We start from the raw sequence: 18105 nt of genomic DNA on the forward strand, positions 1-18105 counted from the left end.
TCTCAAAAATAATTGCATTTCATTTAGTTAGAGAAATAACATCTCATTCACGCGTTTAAAACCGAGATAACCTACTTGGTGCTAATTAAAAGCATCTCAAGAAATTAAAAATTGTACATAAAATTATACTGCGTTACACTTGAACGATTGTTTATACCATTCTATGAGCTATAATGTTTGAAGCGTCCTTCCATTTTACTTAATCCTCCAAAGACAAACAAATATAAAAGGTATTAGGCCACGAGTATTGTCTTAAACGTGAAAACAAAACCACTACTAACTAGAACTGCTCAAAAACCAGACTGATAAATGCCGAGCAACAGCAACTACGGATGGCGAAAATTTTATTCAACTGAGGGGCGAGCATAATCACGACATATCTACGAGAAAACCTGATGCTCGACTAAATTTGAAAAATATAAAGGAATTGAGCGAGAGTAAAACCCCGACCCTCGCAGTCGCCACAGCAGTTTAGCCCATAGCAGACAAAATTGCAACTCAATTAACCCTACCAACTATAGAAAATTTAGTTCGAACTGCACAATGCATGCGCAAGCAACGAGAAAAGGTTTTACCAGTCTCTCCAGCAACAAGAAATTTCGACATACCCGAGCTACAGTGGACAAAATGATTATTTTATTAGGCGACCCAGAAATGCTACGTGTGCTCGATCAGTAAATTTTTTGGTTGGCTGACAGAAATTTCAAAGTTACTCCTAAAATGTTTTATAAAATTTGCTCTATACATGTTAGTATTTCCCGAATAGCCCCCGCTTTCACATATGCCTTATTACCAAATAAAACGGAAAAAATTAAAACATGGTTTTTCAGAAGCCCTAAAAAAACTTAACCTCTGACAGCAAAACTGAAAAAGTGTTGCTGGATTTCGAGCAGGCCGCTCTTCAAGCGTTTCGAAAAAAAATTCCCTGAGTCCAAGCTGTTTGGATGTTTTTTTTCATCTTTCTCAAAATTATATGAGAAAAATTGCCAAATTCGGATTGAAAAAAGGAGTACGAAACAAACCACGAGCTTGCATTAGCACTTTAAATGTTACCCTCACTGGATTTCGAAAAAGAAAAAATAGGAAACTCGTAAGGTAAAATAGTCGAGGAAATTCAAATAATATGCGAACGCACTATGAAAGAGTCGGAAAAAGTTGCAAACGTTGACGAGCTCTGCCTGTAGTTTGGATCTAATTACACAAAAAAACTAAGCCTGAGCCGAGAAGTATGCCATACAGTCATATTTTATTGGTTCACGTCCTAGTATTTGGAAAGTAATCGCAAACTTGCAAAAAGTCGCCTCCCTTCAAAAACTTTATTGCCTCCCTTTTAAAAACTTTCTTAACGCCTCGAGCGGGCACCAATTTACAAGAAAGAAAAAGTAACGAGTCCTAAACGAAAAAAGCAAACTTTTGTTTATGTTTTATGTTTACCGATGCTATGGTTCCGAACTCCTTTCAGGTAAGTTTCACTTTGACTAACAATTCGTATTAAAAAAGGGGTTAATTTGTAGTGGGGTTATCTAATTCTGGGGCTATACGAGAGGGGGTTAAGAAAAAGAGGGTTAAAACGCGGGGTGATAAGCTTGGGATAAATAACATGCCCAGAGAAGCATAGAAATCCAGACTTTGCCCTTTAGACTACCTTTTGCTTAACAAACCTGGTTTTTAGCTGCCACTTAATTATTCTGTTTTGTAAAAAGATTTTAAGGCCCTTCGGACAAAAAATCTCTTATGGTAGTTTTAGGTATTTGCCCTTAATACAATTTCTGTCATAATAGTTCGGTCAAAACTTACATCTTTGTTACTCGCTAACGGATAGCAAGGAGCTATTTATAGCAGAAAAATTTAACATCTTTGTTAATCGCTAAGCGACTAACAGATACATATTTCAAAGCAAAAAGTCAGCAATCGCTTGTGGTCATCGCCGAGCCACAGAGCAAGCCAGGAACTCAATATGCTATTTTTCAAAAACCTAGCATTCACGGCAGGCGCTTAATGGTTGATTGAAAATGTAGCCTACTTATAATAGCTTAGATCCATTTGTTTTCTACTCAGAAAACGCATCCTGCTTAGTTCTTTATTCGTCAAAAACCGTGTGCGTCAATTCATTGCTTTTCTCTCGTTCTTATCATTTGATAACGACAAAATAATACAGAAAAATATGAATTAGTCCAATATTTAGAACCTAAGAATTAAAACTAAGTTGATAGTTTATGTGATAGAGTTCAAATAAGCATCTCTGAATTTTACTTCTGGCCCCAAGTCGTAATAGTCAACACATACTTGCGATTTTGTATCTTCGGCGAAGTCATCTCCTATTTTCTCCAAACAAACCAGACATCGCGATGACGTGTTTGTTATTGTCTGTGAGCAAAAATGGACAAACTTCATCCCTGGGTGTTTTGGAATGTGAAGATCGGGTTCAAACGAGGACAAGGTAGTCAATGATGGCATCCAGAAAACAAGTCGCCCTTCTTTTTTCAAATGTTTTGCCGCAAAGTCTACCAAATTTTTGAACATTTCAATTGGCGAGTTTTGCTGCATGCTAGCGTGTGATTCCACTGAATTCAATTTAATCTCTGAATTAATCATTTTAATACCTTCTCTTATTCCATATGGTGGATCTGTAACTATGGCATCAAAAATATTACCATTTTTCCAAAATATATCACAAGCATCATTTACGCAAACGTCCAGAAAGCGTTCCTCAAAGCCATGGGTATAGAAATTGGTTCTGATGCATTCGTCCTTTGCCCTTCGGCGACCTTTAAGACCGGATCTGCTGGGTTTACTGACTCCATGAACTGTTTTGTAATCCAAGTCAGACCCAAAGCAATATCCTCCGTGATAAGCACATAAAAGGACTATACCTCCTGTTCCGACGAAAGGATCCAAAACTAAGTTTCCTGTATCAACTCTAGCAATATTACTCATAGCTGCAGATAAAACGGGATCCATTGTGGTATTTCCGATGAAATGTCGCTTCTTGATACTAAACTCAGTCATAACCTTTGATCTTTCCTCACACGGTAACGATATCCCCAGATAACAGTGGCTCAAACAACCGGCTTCGTGTTCATAATTCTCGAGAAGATGCAAAGTTATTCCTGGGTCCTTCAGGTTTATTTGAATCTCGAATTCCGGTAAGCAACCCAAAAGTTCTTCTATTAAATCAATTTTTCCAGAGGCAGTCAGGGTTTTATTGACAGTTGAAATTAGTACCTTAAACCCATTTTCACTGCTGGTGAGGTACTTAACAATTTGTGAACTAAGGATACTGTCGTTTTGTAATTGGATATACAATTCCTCTCGGCTGTTCGAGAAACAAAATAATTTGATTGCAGTCTTGAGAAAAACAGATCGTGAAACTAATTTCTCAATTACAGACTGGGAATCGCAGTTGACGATCCAGATGTCTTCGTTTTTGGCTTCGATTGTGATATTGGTGATATGGAAGAGGTTGCAGAGTGATTCAAACTCGGCTTCGTGGAAGCCTGTTAAATAATCACCTGCGTTTTTCGCAAACCGAAGAGCATATTTCATCTTTAAAAAAACGGTCTTGAAACCTGTTGGAAACGTAAAAATATGTAAGGAACTATTTTTCCTTTAATGTGAGTTTGTGTAGTATTTTGGAAATTTCGAAGACACTTGCTCTCGCAAGTTTAAAAACTTACTACGTCAAATTTGATCGAAAGGGTTTGATATGACGACAAGGTATCCTAGACTAACTAACCAAAGGTTCTGAGACTATTTGTAATCTCAATCACTTGCGCCTAACGTTATTGGAGCAAATCAACTAAAATAAGCATGTTATGCAACTCCGTTTGATTTCAAAAATCAAACGATGAAAACTTAAACTTGAAGGTTCTTTTCAAATTAAAATGGTCAAATCCCCAAAACTATTGAGTTTCAGATTGAAACAAAACACTTAAATGGCCGAGAGCATACAACTGCACTGTCCATATGTAACAAGTTCATAGGCAAAAACACCGAATTCATGAATGAGACTCTTATTAAACATAGTTCTTTCTTTTCATTAGCTCATACGTATACTCTTTGCTGCCATCAAAAGACAAATCCAGAGTAATTAGCATGAAAACATCCGACTTTTTTTCTTATTTTAATTCCTAGTTCAATGACTTTTTGAAACATCATTGAAAACGTCAAATTCGAAACGTTAAACATTTTGAGCTTTAATAATAGGATAGAGGCCACAACTGCTGGTAGTAACCCGACTTCATCTCACCAATGCGCCGACAATTTTTTCAAACTTTGAAAAGTTTTTTTTTTTGAAATTTAACTTTTCAAAATTTTTGAAAAATCATAAAGAGGTCATATCTAGGAAGGTGAAACGTGTTGAAAAGTCATATTTGGAGTCCAAATAAAAACTTCGTGAGACTATCTTGACAGAACCCCATATAAGTGCTGAGAATTTCAAACTTATTTAAGTTTTTTTTAGATTAAGTTTTTTGAAAAGTTTGAAGAAATCGTAAGAAAATGGCATATCTCGGAAACAAAGATGATTCTTAGAAGTCAAACTTTAAGGAAAGAAATGCAACTTCAGAGAGTATCTTCAGATCACCCCAACATAAGGTTAGGAATTAAGGTTTCGCAAAACATTTTTTAAATCAAGTTTTTGAAAAATATTGAAAAAACGCCATGTCTCGGACTGTATATTCATTTCAGCAGTCACACTCGAAGGAAACCTTTGCAACTCCTGAGACTACCCTGAAAGCACCCAGCTACAGGGTTGCGGAATTCCCACTTTGTGAAACTTTTGTATCTGTTTTTAAAAAATCATCAAAAAACGTCTCATCAAAAATCATCTCAAAAACTAAAGATTTGAGCATATTTGGAGGCAAGATTCGCAAACCCTGAAAAAACCTGACAGCACCAAACTAAGAGGTTTAAAACTTCAAATTTTAGGTTTTCTGAACTAAAAGGATTCGGGTATTCATAATTGAAGGCCAAATTCGCAATGCCTGGAGGAACCCTGACAGCATCTTACTATCGGGTTGCTAATTTCAAACTTGATAAAATAAACGTTGATTTCAAACTGGAAAACTCTTAATCATTTCAAAATGCTATAGTGCTTAAATATGACAACAATCTTTTGTTAATCATGAAAAAAATAAAACAATGAAAAAGCTGAAGCATGGCGAGATAGTGAAGCCCGCATTTAAATAAATAATAGAAAAAATCTACTAATTCATTTTTTTTGCTGTATAATCTTTTAACGCTCAAAAATAATCTCAAAAACGATTGTTCGCCTTACGAAACATATATCAACCTCTGTTGTGTGAGCGTGATGTGTCGAAAAATGTTAAGAAACAAGACAATCTACACTCATAAAGGAACTTAGAAAGGGTAACAACCAATCTAATCTCAATGGCCGAAAATTAGCCATAGTGACAGTTGACAGTAATAGTTACCAGCCCCACCTCGACCTTCATTTGCTTGTAGTTTTTCTGCTTAACTTCAATTTTCCTATTTATTACATTTGAAGTTTTGCCCAATAATTTTTCGTTTTTCTCATCTCGATTCTGATTGGCTAATTTATTATCATATACTTGCTGACCTGTTAACTAAATCGACTAACTGCTATGCAACCTGAACACCTACGATTCGTTTAGCGCTTCCCTAAACACTCATGGTTTTCTATTTATTAAAAATGGCCAAATACTTTGCTAAACTCATCAAGGTGAAAAGGTTGTTTTACAGTTGATTTTTTAGAGAACTGCAGGAAAAAAATTCGTAGCTGGCGAGAATTAATTAACATAGCTGGCGACAATTAAATAACAATCTTTTGTTAATCATAAAAAAATTAATACAATGAAAAAGCTGAAGCATGGCGAGATAGTGAAGCCCGCATTTAAATAAATAATAGAAAAAATCGACTAATTCTTTTTTGCTGTATAATCTTTCAACGCTCAAAAATAACCTCAAAAACGATTGTTCGCCTTACGAAACATATATCAACCTCTGTTGTGTGAGCGTGATGTGTCGAAAAATGTTAAGAAACAAGAAAATCTACACTCATAAAGAAACTTAGAAAGGGTAACAACTAATCTAATCTCAATGGCCGAAAATTAGCCATAGTGACAGTTGACAGTAATAGTTACCAGCCCCACCTCGACCTTCATTTGCTTGTAGTCTTTCTGCTTTACTTCAATTTTCCTATTTATTACATTTGAAGTTTTGCCCAATAATTTTTCGTTTTTCTCATCTCGATTCTGATTGGCTAATTTATTATCATATACGTGCTTACCTGTTAACTAATGCGACTAACTGCTATGCAACCTGAACACCTACGATTCGTTCAGCGCTTCCCTAAACACTCATGGTGTAGTTATTAAAAATGGCCAAATACTTTGTTAAACTCATCAAGGTGAAAAGGTTGTTTTACAGTTGATTTTTTAGAGAACTGCAGGAAAAAAATTCGTAGCTGGCGACAATTAAATTACTCAAAATGCATCCACATCCATAACCGAAGATGAATCATTCAAAAACTGTTTTAAAGGTTTTAAAGGAATGAAACTGCTTCAATCATAGAATCAAAAAATTATTATTCTGTCGACAGGCAACTGCAACTTGTCCTTCACATTGAGCAAGCATTACAAATCACGGATCTTTTAAAATGTTTTTCCTAATAATTTTCCCGCATTGAGAATCAACAGAAAGACGAAGCTTCGCTTCGCTAACACACGCTACGAAATAGATTGCCAAAATTTCACAAAACTAAATCTTTTGAACTTACTCAAATTAGGGTTGTTGCAGTTTTGTAGAACTCTATAAATCATCAAACTGCTCTACCTAAGATGGCCTGAACTTACAAAAAGCCACGCGGCTAAAATTGCGACAAAAGTTACGTCAGTCAGCCAATTCTACGCAAATCAATAAAACTGTCCTATTATCACGATACTTCAACAAACTTTAGTGAATTGTGGAGACTTGGCTGGCTCAGCGTCTCTGATGGGAAACTTCCTTTAAGCGATTTCAAAAAAGTTTCGTCTTTTCTTAGAGTATACTAAAAATTTTTGTCTGGGTTCATTCTAAAATTTGTCGAAGTCGTTGGCACTGTTAGCGTTTATTTAATTCTAGATCTGTTTTTGCATTGAAAAAGAAAACCATTCAATTAGCTAACGCTGATTTATTAATCATCATGACAAAAACTCAAATAAAATTACGATGCTTCAATTTGGATCAAAAACAAGCAAGTCGCTCTGGATTTTTGCTCTTTTCTTTATTACATCTTGACTTATTGTCAAGTTCGAGTCACTTCGTTTAGTTTTTCCTCGGCTTTTTGCTTTACTGTATTCCAAACTGAAGACTGGACTTCCATTGTTTTCGAACATCTGCATTACCTTTAGTGTGCTTAACGAGAAGTTGTTGAAAAACTCTCTGCAGTATTGATTTGTCCACTTTCCACTTTTCTCTTCATCTAAGACATGAACTTCCAATGAAACAAGCATTTTTTATTTGAGGGGGGTTCGTTTTCATTTATGTAAGCTTACAATTTTTTGTCTTTCCCAATTTTACCAAGGGGTAAGCAATAGTTATTACCAGAGAGCTATAATGAATTATTGCAGCGGAAACATTATTTCGCATCGTAAAAGCAGTTGTCTAGAGCCGTTTTCCTGTGTCCATGATCATGTGTATGGTCTTAGACAAATTAAAAATTTGTTGCAATCTTCACGCACCCATGTAGAAGCTGTCGACGATGATTAGAGGCACTTGGTAAGTCTTAAGTTCTTGCAAAAGACTGCTCACTTTTTTCTGATGGTCTTCATATACCGCCTGCACTCCAGAAACATGCTTAAAATAATGTCTGAATATAACTCGGAATCATTTAAGCAAGACTTTTGAAATTCTAAATAAACAGTAAAAACGTTGTATACAGTGAGCACGTTTTATTGTTCCGACCATTTGAAAAATGGGGAGAAACGGGTGTATTTTGGTTTTTTGCACGCAATTTAAGACCTTGAAACTTAATTTTAGGCAAGTAAAACTAGTTTCTGCTTCATTTTTTTAGCTTCAAAAAGAATTTTTTTAGCTTCATTTAGGGAACCAAAAACTTTGTGTTTTTAAGACTATGGTCGGAAAATTCTGTGCTACTTGCACAGTAACCGGCTATCCTCTGTTTCCATTTGACTTAATAACTATAATCTCTGGGCATTTGAATTCTTGCTTATATTAGTATTTTAACATACAGCTAATCTTTTGAAAACTGGAGCGGACTGAACTAACCTTTGCCATTTCATATTCGTGGAAAATTGAAAACTGGTTCAAGATGACAAAATGATTAACATCGGCTACTTTCATATTTGCTATTTTCTGAGTCAAAGATTTCAAATATCCTATTTTCTCTTCTATCGTGACACAATCAACAATAATTAATTGCTTCAGTGATTCTTTTATTAAACTTTCGACCTCATCATTGGTGAATAGCTCGCCTTGTTTCTGGTTACGAATAAGAGCTTCAGCAAACGAGACTAATTTCAAAACTTGAAAAGGTCCTCCGAATTGAAACAAATACACTTGTTTAGCGATTCCACCGTTTAAACTTGGTAAAATTGACCGGGCAATAATATGATACAAAATTCCTTTGCAATTGCTTGAACTGAGCGACGATTTGATATAACTTTTGATGTACAGACCCGTTTGTCGGTTCAGGCATTCTGAGAACTGGTCGTTTAAAACACTGTCGTAATTGATCACTTTTGATAATCTGTTCAAAATGTGAAGCGGACTTTCACCGCCCATTAACGACCTTAAATTTTTATTTAGGGTTAACCTTTCTATCCGAGAGGAAAAGGAACAAGATACGAGTTGATTCAATCTTCACGGAGAACAGCAGCTTTCTCTCTGGTTCAGAACTATATGCATTTTTTTCCGGGCTGAAAAATGCTGTCTCGCCAAGGAACGATAATTTATCATGGCAGGGTGGCTCTAAAACGTCATCTTTTAACTGAGAGACGGAGATACTTCGCCGCCAATCCCCTAAACAACGTAATATGGCAAAAGAACGCAAATGTAATCAAATTTCTCCAAAATTAACGCTAATTCGAAACAACGGAAATTAAGATAAGTTCAATTTAAATTGTTGCGCCGCATGTCGCGTAAAAGAGGGCCGATGGTAAAAAAAATACAAACTCATTTAGCAGCAGTTATTTTCGTTACTGACAAGTGGATCAAATCAGAAGCCCTAGAAAAGCGTGAATGTTTTCACAAAAAAAATCGACATTTAGTAGTCTAGTATATTTTTGCTACGACTGGTTTAAGATTCAATTCAAGATCTTCCACCAGAGATGATCATTTTGAAATGCACCAGCTATTTACTTTTTTTAAAGCTGTATGAACCATTATTATACACCAAGTATTTCCTTTTAGCTATAGAGGACAATTCTGAGTTTACTCCTTTAAAACAGTTGGTTGAAAGACAGCAAGCAGAATCAGAGTGCAAAAACAAACAAAAAGGAAACAACCATCGGGATAACTTGAAGTCATCATACATACCCTACTTCAGGGATTTAAAACCCACAATTTGTCAAATTAAACACATTTGATTGATTGACTTGTATACAGAACAAGATGGCAAAAATCGAAATTTTTAAACATTTTATGACTTCATTGAATATTATTTACCAAAAACTTAATAAGGCAAAACAATAGCTTCTTAACAGTCATCATTTCATTGCCAAAAGAAATGTCAACTAGCATGAAAACCAAGATCGAAAATCAACTCAGATAGCTAACATAAATAGATGATAAACACAGCTTATTCCATTTTGCGTACATTTTTTTTAAATTTCCAATAATTTGAGATCAGATGTTTCAAAATTTTGACACAGAGGCGAAGCAGAGCGAAGCGACACAAAACATAAAAGCCGCTGAGTCGAAAAAAAAAACAAAAAAAAACGATGCAAGCAAGTTTTGCAACAAAAGCATGCCAAGACAATACATTGTGAAATTATCACCGAATGAAATTTTACCAAGCGGTAAGAAAGCCAAAAAACGTCGCAGGAGCCGTTTAAACCGAAAAAAAAATCAAAAAGATCTGTAAAAAGCTATTATCAAATCCCCCTCACCCTCCATACAAACACAAACTTTTTTCACTCATCAAATGGCAACATGAGGCCAAATTGCTTTGGTAAAATCATAACCAACAAGCCAACTTCAAATAGAACAGATACTTAAAACATCAAAAAGCACAAAGATGTCTGTTGCATTAAATTTGTATTTTTTTGCTGATGCTAGCGATTGCCAGGGGTATGCGAAGCTGTACTCAGCTAACAATCGAAAAAAAGGGAGAAAAGAGCTCTGTAATTCGACAAAACTTCTGTGACTTCGAAATCTGACCAAAAATTTTGAAATGCACTCCTTTAATTTCACTACAGTTTTTAGATACTAAGCTCTAAAGAAAGTCCTTTAACAAAGCGGATATAGCTAGATTTTTTTAAAATAAGCCCCCGGTCCTGCTTAGTGCAGGACCAACTGTGGGGGAGGGAGCTGTCAACCATTTCGCGGCAACCGGTCCCACCTTGAGGAGGCGGATGACACTGGGACCCCTCCAATCATGAGAGAAGCGGGATTCGAACGCATGAACCTCGTGTTGAGAGACGTGTGCCTAACAATAGATATAGCTAGATCATACTGTTTTACGATCTTTGCACAAACTTAGCGCTTAACTGTGCTACTTTGGTTGAAAAAAGCGTACTGATATTACAAACCGACGCTCGCTTGTGTGAAAACTGCAAAAGAAAAAATAATGTTTGTTTTAGCTTAAAAACATTTCTGCTTTCAACAGAATTCGCAGAATTTTACAAAGCAACAGAAATAAGTCTTTCTAGACAAAAAGTCGCCGATATTCAATCTAACGATACGTATTATCAGTTCTCTTGACATACACATTCGCAAACTTTAATTTTTTTATCAATGCTATTCTAATGTTAAATATCAATGACCCAAAATTATAAGCCGAATTTTGAGATAGCTGGACAAAAAAGTTATTTTACGAAGATGTGTCTACTTACCAAGGAAAATGCTTCTCGTATAACTTTATTTCGATATTAAACACATTGTTTATTGCGGCCTCCAAGTATACAGTGCTGATTTAAATTATCCGGACAGAACAAGCAAACTTTGAAATTTCAAACGCAATTTTCTCAAATTGGGTTGGGATAAGATTCAATGTGAAGAGAACAAAAATTGCTTAGAAATTCACCAAAATTAATCTGGCGCGCTTTTTTCCCCGAAACTCTTAACCGAAATTTTACCCAAAAATGGGTCATTTTGACTTTTTTTTCAAATTAATCAAGAATTACGCTGAAACTACTCGCGTTAATTCATGAAAAAAATTATATCACAAGAAGCCTTTTGTACAGCCTAACAAGGTTTTAGAAGTTTAAATCTCCAAAAATTCGCGCAAAACGTTTAAAAATTGTTTTTAGGCAAATATTTTGGGCTTTATATAGTAAAAATTACAAGTATTGAATATCAATCAAAAATATTTTCTAACAGGTTTTTGGAGATTTAACCCTTTTAAAACTTTGTTGGGCTGTACAAAAGGTTTCTTGTGATATAATTTTTTCATCAATTAACAAAGTAGTTTCAGCGTAATTCTTGATCAATTACGAAAAACCTAAATGATCCATTTTTGGGGTAAAATTGAGAATTTCGGGGAAAAAGGTGCACCAGATTAATTTTGGTGAATTTCTAAGCAATTTTTGTTCTTTTCACTTTTTGTCTAATTTTAACACAATTTGAGAAAAATGCCTTTGAATTTTTAAAACTTTGTTCGTTTTGTCCGGTTAATTTAAATCAGAACTGTACACATGCACTATAACAAAAGTATCATCAATTTTTCTGCAAAATAAATATCTTGGTTAATTTTTTATCACAGAAACGAATCAGCTTCGATTAAATTCTTTGCGAACAAATATTTAAATGTATATGAAAAGTCCGTAGATATCTATGAGCATCAGTGCGAAAACATTATACTGAAGCGTCCAAAACCTCTCCCCAAAGACTATGACCTATAGGTCAATCAACTATAATATAACCAAAATTGAAGTCTGCGTTTTTGCATTGCGAAGTTGAATAAAATAGATCAATTTCACCTATTACATTAATTTCAAAAAATTTCAAAGAAAGGAGCCCACACTCTTCGTCAATGATTCACAGCAAAACGAGAAAACCTTCTACGCTCCAGCTCGATATCAAGTTCACTTGAAGGAGATGGCGGATTATCTACTTCAATCTCCTCTCTATGGTAGTCACAGAGCCATGGGTTAGCCCGGCATATAATGAAGTTTTTAAACCACGCAAAAGTAAGTGTATCACGCGGATTTTCATATGAAAAGATGGCCCTCGGAACTAACGGAAGGACAAACATAAGAGGTGCGTTGAAATTCCAAGGATTAACTGAGTTCAAACTGTTACGACGAAGTGCTCCTGGCCCAAACCCGACAGATGTAATAACATTTACACACAACCCGGGGTCATAATAATACTGAATAGCATTCATTGGCTTGGTTTCATCTGAGTAATTGGTTAGTTTCTCAAAATACTGCGAAGGTGATAGACCTAAAATTCGATATCCATAAAAAAGATAATGAAATCTCTGGCTGTTGCAGCAAGAAGAAACACTGGAAACTACGCCATAGAAGCTGTATCTGCTATATCTCGAAGCAATCATGATTTCGAATTCGTGGGCCAGGCGTTGTCTGAGATCATCATCATCAAAATTATTATCTATATAATTCGCACTATCGTCTGCTAAATAACCTTGTAAACAGTAATAAAAGCTCTTCTCTCTGCAGCGGTAGTTGAAACTTGGACGAATATGCAAAGGACGGGAACCAAAACTCGCAATTGAGAAGGTCAAAGACTCCCACGCAGGAGTCGGGTGATAATCACCGGAAATAAACACCACTTTGTACAGAGTCGACGCAACTAGACCCAGCAGCAAGCATTGAATACGCATCATAGCCGAGCTGATTTTGAGTTTTCCAAGCTTAAGCTGTAGAGTAGTAGAGTTTGAACAAAATATTTGAAATAAACACTGACTATACTGGCCTTGAACCATGATATTTGCAATATCGAACAACGCATTTTAATAAGTGACCCTTCGTTACAAACATTTATGAGCTTTTCAAGCCCGTTTTTCACAAGTTTCTTATGAATCCCAAAAAATATTCAATCAGTGGTGTGCTAAGGAAGGAATGGCGTGTTTAGGCGGTAGGGCGCTACTCATTTTCAGTTCTAGGTCCAAACAATTCTCTTTTTTGATTGTAATTCTATTGGCACTCAGGTGAAATTTTTAAAAGCCCCTGCTCAGTCGTTATTCGAGATTACAATTTTGCTTCAGTTGGCCGAGCTACTCGATTTTAGGTCGCTGGAATAGAAGCTTCATGGATACTCAGGGATTCATATCAAATGCGATCATACTGAATGTTGTTCATAGGCCTGAAGCCCGACTAAAATCTGGTTTCAGTGATTCAAACTTAATAAACTTCTGTTTTCGCTGGCGTTGACACTTCGAGTGAAACCCTCAGTAACGCCACCAGCGGATATTTACTTACGATTTTTCGCTTGCAGAATGAGACGACGCTAAATCGCTTTAAGTCAGAGATACTTAATATTGCTTATTCGAGACAAGGAACAAATTCAATGTCCACCTGCACATTTATTCAACAAATTTCTATTTTAAGCAATCGTTGACACTTCGAGTGAAACCCCAAGTAATGCCACCAGCGGATAGTTAATTGCGATTACTTTCGAAAAAATAACAAAAAACAATAGAAACTACGATGACAATTGTGTTCTGCTTGCAAAAAGCCAATGCTGATTCGGTAGATAGCAAATTCAGATTTACTCCAAGCAAAATTTTGAGATAATGATTATTGTTTATAGGATATTAAACCAGAGTTTAGAAAAAATCGTAATCTGTATTAAAAAAAACTTCTGTTTTCGCTGACGTTGACACTTCGAGTAAAAGCCTCAGTAACGCCACCAGCGAAGGTTTCATTCGTCCATCTTTTTACAGAAGGGTGGTCTTATTCAACTGTCTCTCAAAAGTTTGAGCAAAATGAAATAAATTTTCATAATGCAAATTCGAGATAATGATTTTGCTTCAGTTGGCAGAATTAGCCGAGGCTAGTTCGGTGAAATAGAAGCTTAATTAAGATTTGATGAAATAATATCTTCGTTTTAATTGAAAGATATTAATGTTGCTTAATCAAGATTACGAAAAAATTCAGCTTCATTCTGTAATGAGCTTCTGTTTCCGCTAGCCTTGACACGTCGGGTTAAAACTTCAGAAACGCCACCAGCGGATGTTTCATTCGTCTTTCTTTTCACAGAACATTGGTCCCATTTAACTGTCTCTTAATATTTAAGCATTATGAAATGAAATTTTCGTAATGCAAATTCGAGATGACGTTTTTGCTTCGGTTGGCAGAATTAGCCGAGGCTAGTTCGGTGAAAAAGAAGCTTGATTAAAATTTGATGAAAAAATATCTTCGCTTTAATTGAAAGATATTAGTGTTGCTTAATCAAGATTACGAAAAAATTCAGCTTCATTCTGTAATGAGCTTCTGCTTCCGCTAGCCTTGACACGTCGGGTTAAAACTTCAGAAACGCCACCAGCGGATGTTTCATTTGTCTTTCTTTTCACAGAACATTGGTCCTATTTAACTGTCTCTCAATATTTTAAGCATTATGAAATGAAATTTTCGTAATGCAAATTCGAGATGAAGTTTTTGCTTCGGTTGGCAGAATTAGCCGAGGCTAGTTCGGTGAAATAAAAGCTTGATTAAAATTTGATGAAAAAATATCTTCGCTTTAATTGAAAGATATTAGTGTTGCTTAATCAAGATTACGAAAAAATTCAGCTTCATTCTGTAATGAGCTTCTGCTTCCGCTAGCCTTGACACGTCGGGTTAAAACTTCAGAAACGCCACCAGCGGATGTTTCATTTGTCTTTCTTTTCACAGAACATTGGTCCTATTTAACTGTCTCTCAATATTTTAAGCATTATGAAATGAAATTTTCGTAATGCAAATTCGAGATGAAGTTTTTGCTTCGGTTGGCAGAATTAGCCGAGGCTAGTTCGGTGAAATAAAAGCTTGATTAAAATTTGATGCAAAAATTTTATTGGCTTCAATTGAAAGATACTTAATCGGGATTAAGAAAAACTCTTTCATTCTGTACATTTATTCAATCAACTTCTGTTTCTGCTAGCGTTGGCATGTCGGGTAAAACGTTCAGTAACACCACTAGTGATGGGTTCATTCAAATGAAATATTTTTGATGAATTTACTGATTTTAGATCAACTAACTGATTTTAGATGACACAATCTGATTTAAGACGAACCAACTGATTTGAGATGAAACAACTGATTTTAGATGAACTAACTGATTTTAAACGAGCTAACTAATTTTTGATGAACTAACTGATTTTAGATGAACTAAACTGATTTTAGATGAATTAAACTGATCTTAGATGAATTAAACTGATTTTAGATGAATTAAACTGATTTTAGATGAACTAACTGATCTTACATGAACCAACTGATGTTAGATGAACTGACTGATTTTACATGAACTAACTGATTTAGGACGAACCAACTGATTTGAGATGAAACAACTGATTTTAGATGCACTAACTGATTTTAAACGAGCTAACTAATTTTTGATGAACTAACTGATTTTAGATGAACTGACTGATTTTACATGAACTAACTGATTGAAGACGAACCAACTGATTTGAGATGAAACAACTGATTTTAGATGAACTAACTGATTTTAAACGAGCTAACTAATTTTTGATGAACTAACTGATTTTAGATGAACTAAACTGATTTTAGATGAATTAAACTGATCTTAGATGAATTAAACTAATTTTAGATGAATTAAACTGATTTTAGATGAATTAAACTGATTTTAGATGAACTAACAGATCTTACATGAACCAACTGATGTTAGATGAACTGACTGATTTTTCATAAACTAACTGATTTAAGACGAACCAACTGATTTGAGATGAAACAACTGATTTTAGATGAACTAACTGATTTTAAACGAGCTAACTAATTTTTGATAAACTAACTGATTTTAGATGAACTAAACTGTTTTTAGATGAATTAAACTGTTTTTAGATGAATTAAACTGATCTTAGATGAATTAAACTGATTTTAGATGAATTAAACTGATTTTAGATGAGCTAACTGATCTTACATGAACCAACTGATGTTAGATGAACTGACTGATTTTACATGAACTAACTGATTTAAGACGAACCAACTGATTTGAGATGAAACAACTGATTTTAGATGAACTAACTGATTTTAAACGAGCTAACTAATTTTTGATGAACTAACTGATTTTAGATGAACTAAACTGATTTTAGATGAATTAAACTGATCTTAGATGAATTAAACTGATTTTAGATGAACTAACTGATCTTACATGAACCAACTGATGTTAGATGAACTGACTGATTTTACATGAACTAACTGATTTTAGTTGAACTAACTGATTTTAGTTGAACTAACTGATTTTAGAAGAAATAAATGATTTTAGATGAACTGACTAATCGCTGGCAAAAAATTACAGGTTACTGCTCAATGGAAACTTGGGGAAAGCATTATCTGTTGGGCGAATTACCGGTATCAGGAATCTCAAGAGAAGAAATTCAATTAAATTTGATGCATCATTTTAAATTTTTCAGATTATTTGACGAACTTTGTTTTTCGAGTTTGAAGCTGAAAGAAAATAGTTATCGCAACTAAATATGAAGACAGTTTTCTCAAGCGATGACACAAGTGAAATTCTTGGTAACGCAACTTGCATACGTTCAAGTGATTCAGAGAAGAATGTTCCTCGTTCTCATGATGGAATAGATAGAATTACGTAATCCGCATCAGAAACGCGAGTGGTGAATTTTGCTTCAGTTGGTAGAAATAGCTGACGCAACTTCGGCAAAATAGAAGCTAATTGAGATAAGAAAACAATTCCAATTAGGTTTGATCAAAATAAGCCAAACGCTGTTTCTCTAATTTGAAATAAAACGAAACAAACGTTGTTGTAGTTGCTTCGTCGAGGGGTAGCGCTTATAGTTTCGTCGGTGATATGTTACAATAGGTGGTAATTTTTAGTGGAGCGAAGTATTAAATTTAAGAACTATAAAGCATAATACAGTCATTCCATTTTCAATCAATTGAACATGCTACTAAGATAGTTTTTGTAAATATAATACTCTGTCAGATAAAATTTATCCAAAAACTCAAAATTTCCATTTCTTTTGCCAAAAATTTGGCGTTTGAAATTAATTTTAAATAATGTGCAAAGTATAACAAAAAGCAATCAAGCTATTTAACTTAAAATTACCACCTATTGTAATATATCACCGTTTCGTCAATTCGGTCAGATTTCGTTACACATGGGCTTCGTTTTCGATTAGAATGGTTTGCACAATATTTCAGTACTTCTTCAGAGAAGGTTGAATTCTTGGCTTGGGTTATTTTCAGTACTTCCAGTAAAGGATGTAATTTGCGTCGTCTCGTCCAAGTCTCATACTGCGGCCCCCGCCGGAGTGCCTCTGAGTAGAAGGGGGCACCGGATTCCAGTATCTGAGACAGCAGTGAATCTGGTTGCGGTGCCCGTTTCGGTGAATCACCAAGCCGTCAAACGAGGAAAAGATCGCAAAGCTATGGTGGTGATGTCTAACTTCGTTTATACTGTATCTGCGGAACACCAGACAGAGGAACGGTTTTGGTTTAATGACCGAAGCTGTGAGCCAGTGTTGAGCTCGACTGATGTGCTTGAAGGCTGATCCAGCCCGAGAAAAGCCTCGACAGGATTGGACTAGAGTGAAACAGCAGTGAGTTTAGAAGGGTTTTGAGAAATTTAAAGGGATGGCTGGTATCGTGTGGGGGTGTTGAAACACTTTGGGCATTCGTTGAGGACACTTGGGTCAAGTCTGTTTAGGTAGGAAAAAAATGTAAGGGGGGGGGGGTGGAGTAGCTGCATCGTAGCTGAGCTTGGCCGGAACGGGCCTTGCAACTCGGTTAGAGTTCAGCTGAGGAGATAAGGGGGTTT

At 35.4% G+C, this 18105-nt stretch overlaps 2 protein-coding genes across 2 annotated transcripts; both read right to left on the reverse strand.

The window, feature by feature from the left end:
• Nucleotides 1-2150: 2150 nt before the first annotated feature.
• LOC134844286 (tRNA (guanine(10)-N2)-methyltransferase homolog) lies at nt 2151-3551 on the reverse strand. Its single transcript, XM_063860890.1, has one exon. It carries the CDS (start codon nt 3544-3546, stop codon nt 2215-2217), a length of 1332 nt encoding a protein of 443 aa, XP_063716960.1. The 5' UTR covers nt 3547-3551; the 3' UTR covers nt 2151-2214.
• A 3505-nt stretch (nt 3552-7056) lies between these two features.
• On the reverse strand, nt 7057-9034 carry LOC134843949 (uncharacterized). Its single transcript, XM_063860315.1, has 3 exons — nt 8251-9034; nt 7704-7818; nt 7057-7444 (listed from the first exon to the last, which is right to left on the reverse strand). Exons 1-3 carry the CDS (start codon nt 8764-8766, stop codon nt 7197-7199), a joined length of 879 nt encoding a protein of 292 aa, XP_063716385.1. The 5' UTR covers nt 8767-9034; the 3' UTR covers nt 7057-7196.
• Between the last annotated feature and the right edge of the window lie 9071 nt (nt 9035-18105).

This window comes from Symsagittifera roscoffensis, chromosome 4, assembly GCF_963678635.1.
Source record: "Symsagittifera roscoffensis chromosome 4, txSymRosc1.1, whole genome shotgun sequence".
In the NCBI taxonomy this organism is placed as follows: Eukaryota; Metazoa; Xenacoelomorpha; order Acoela; family Convolutidae; genus Symsagittifera; species Symsagittifera roscoffensis.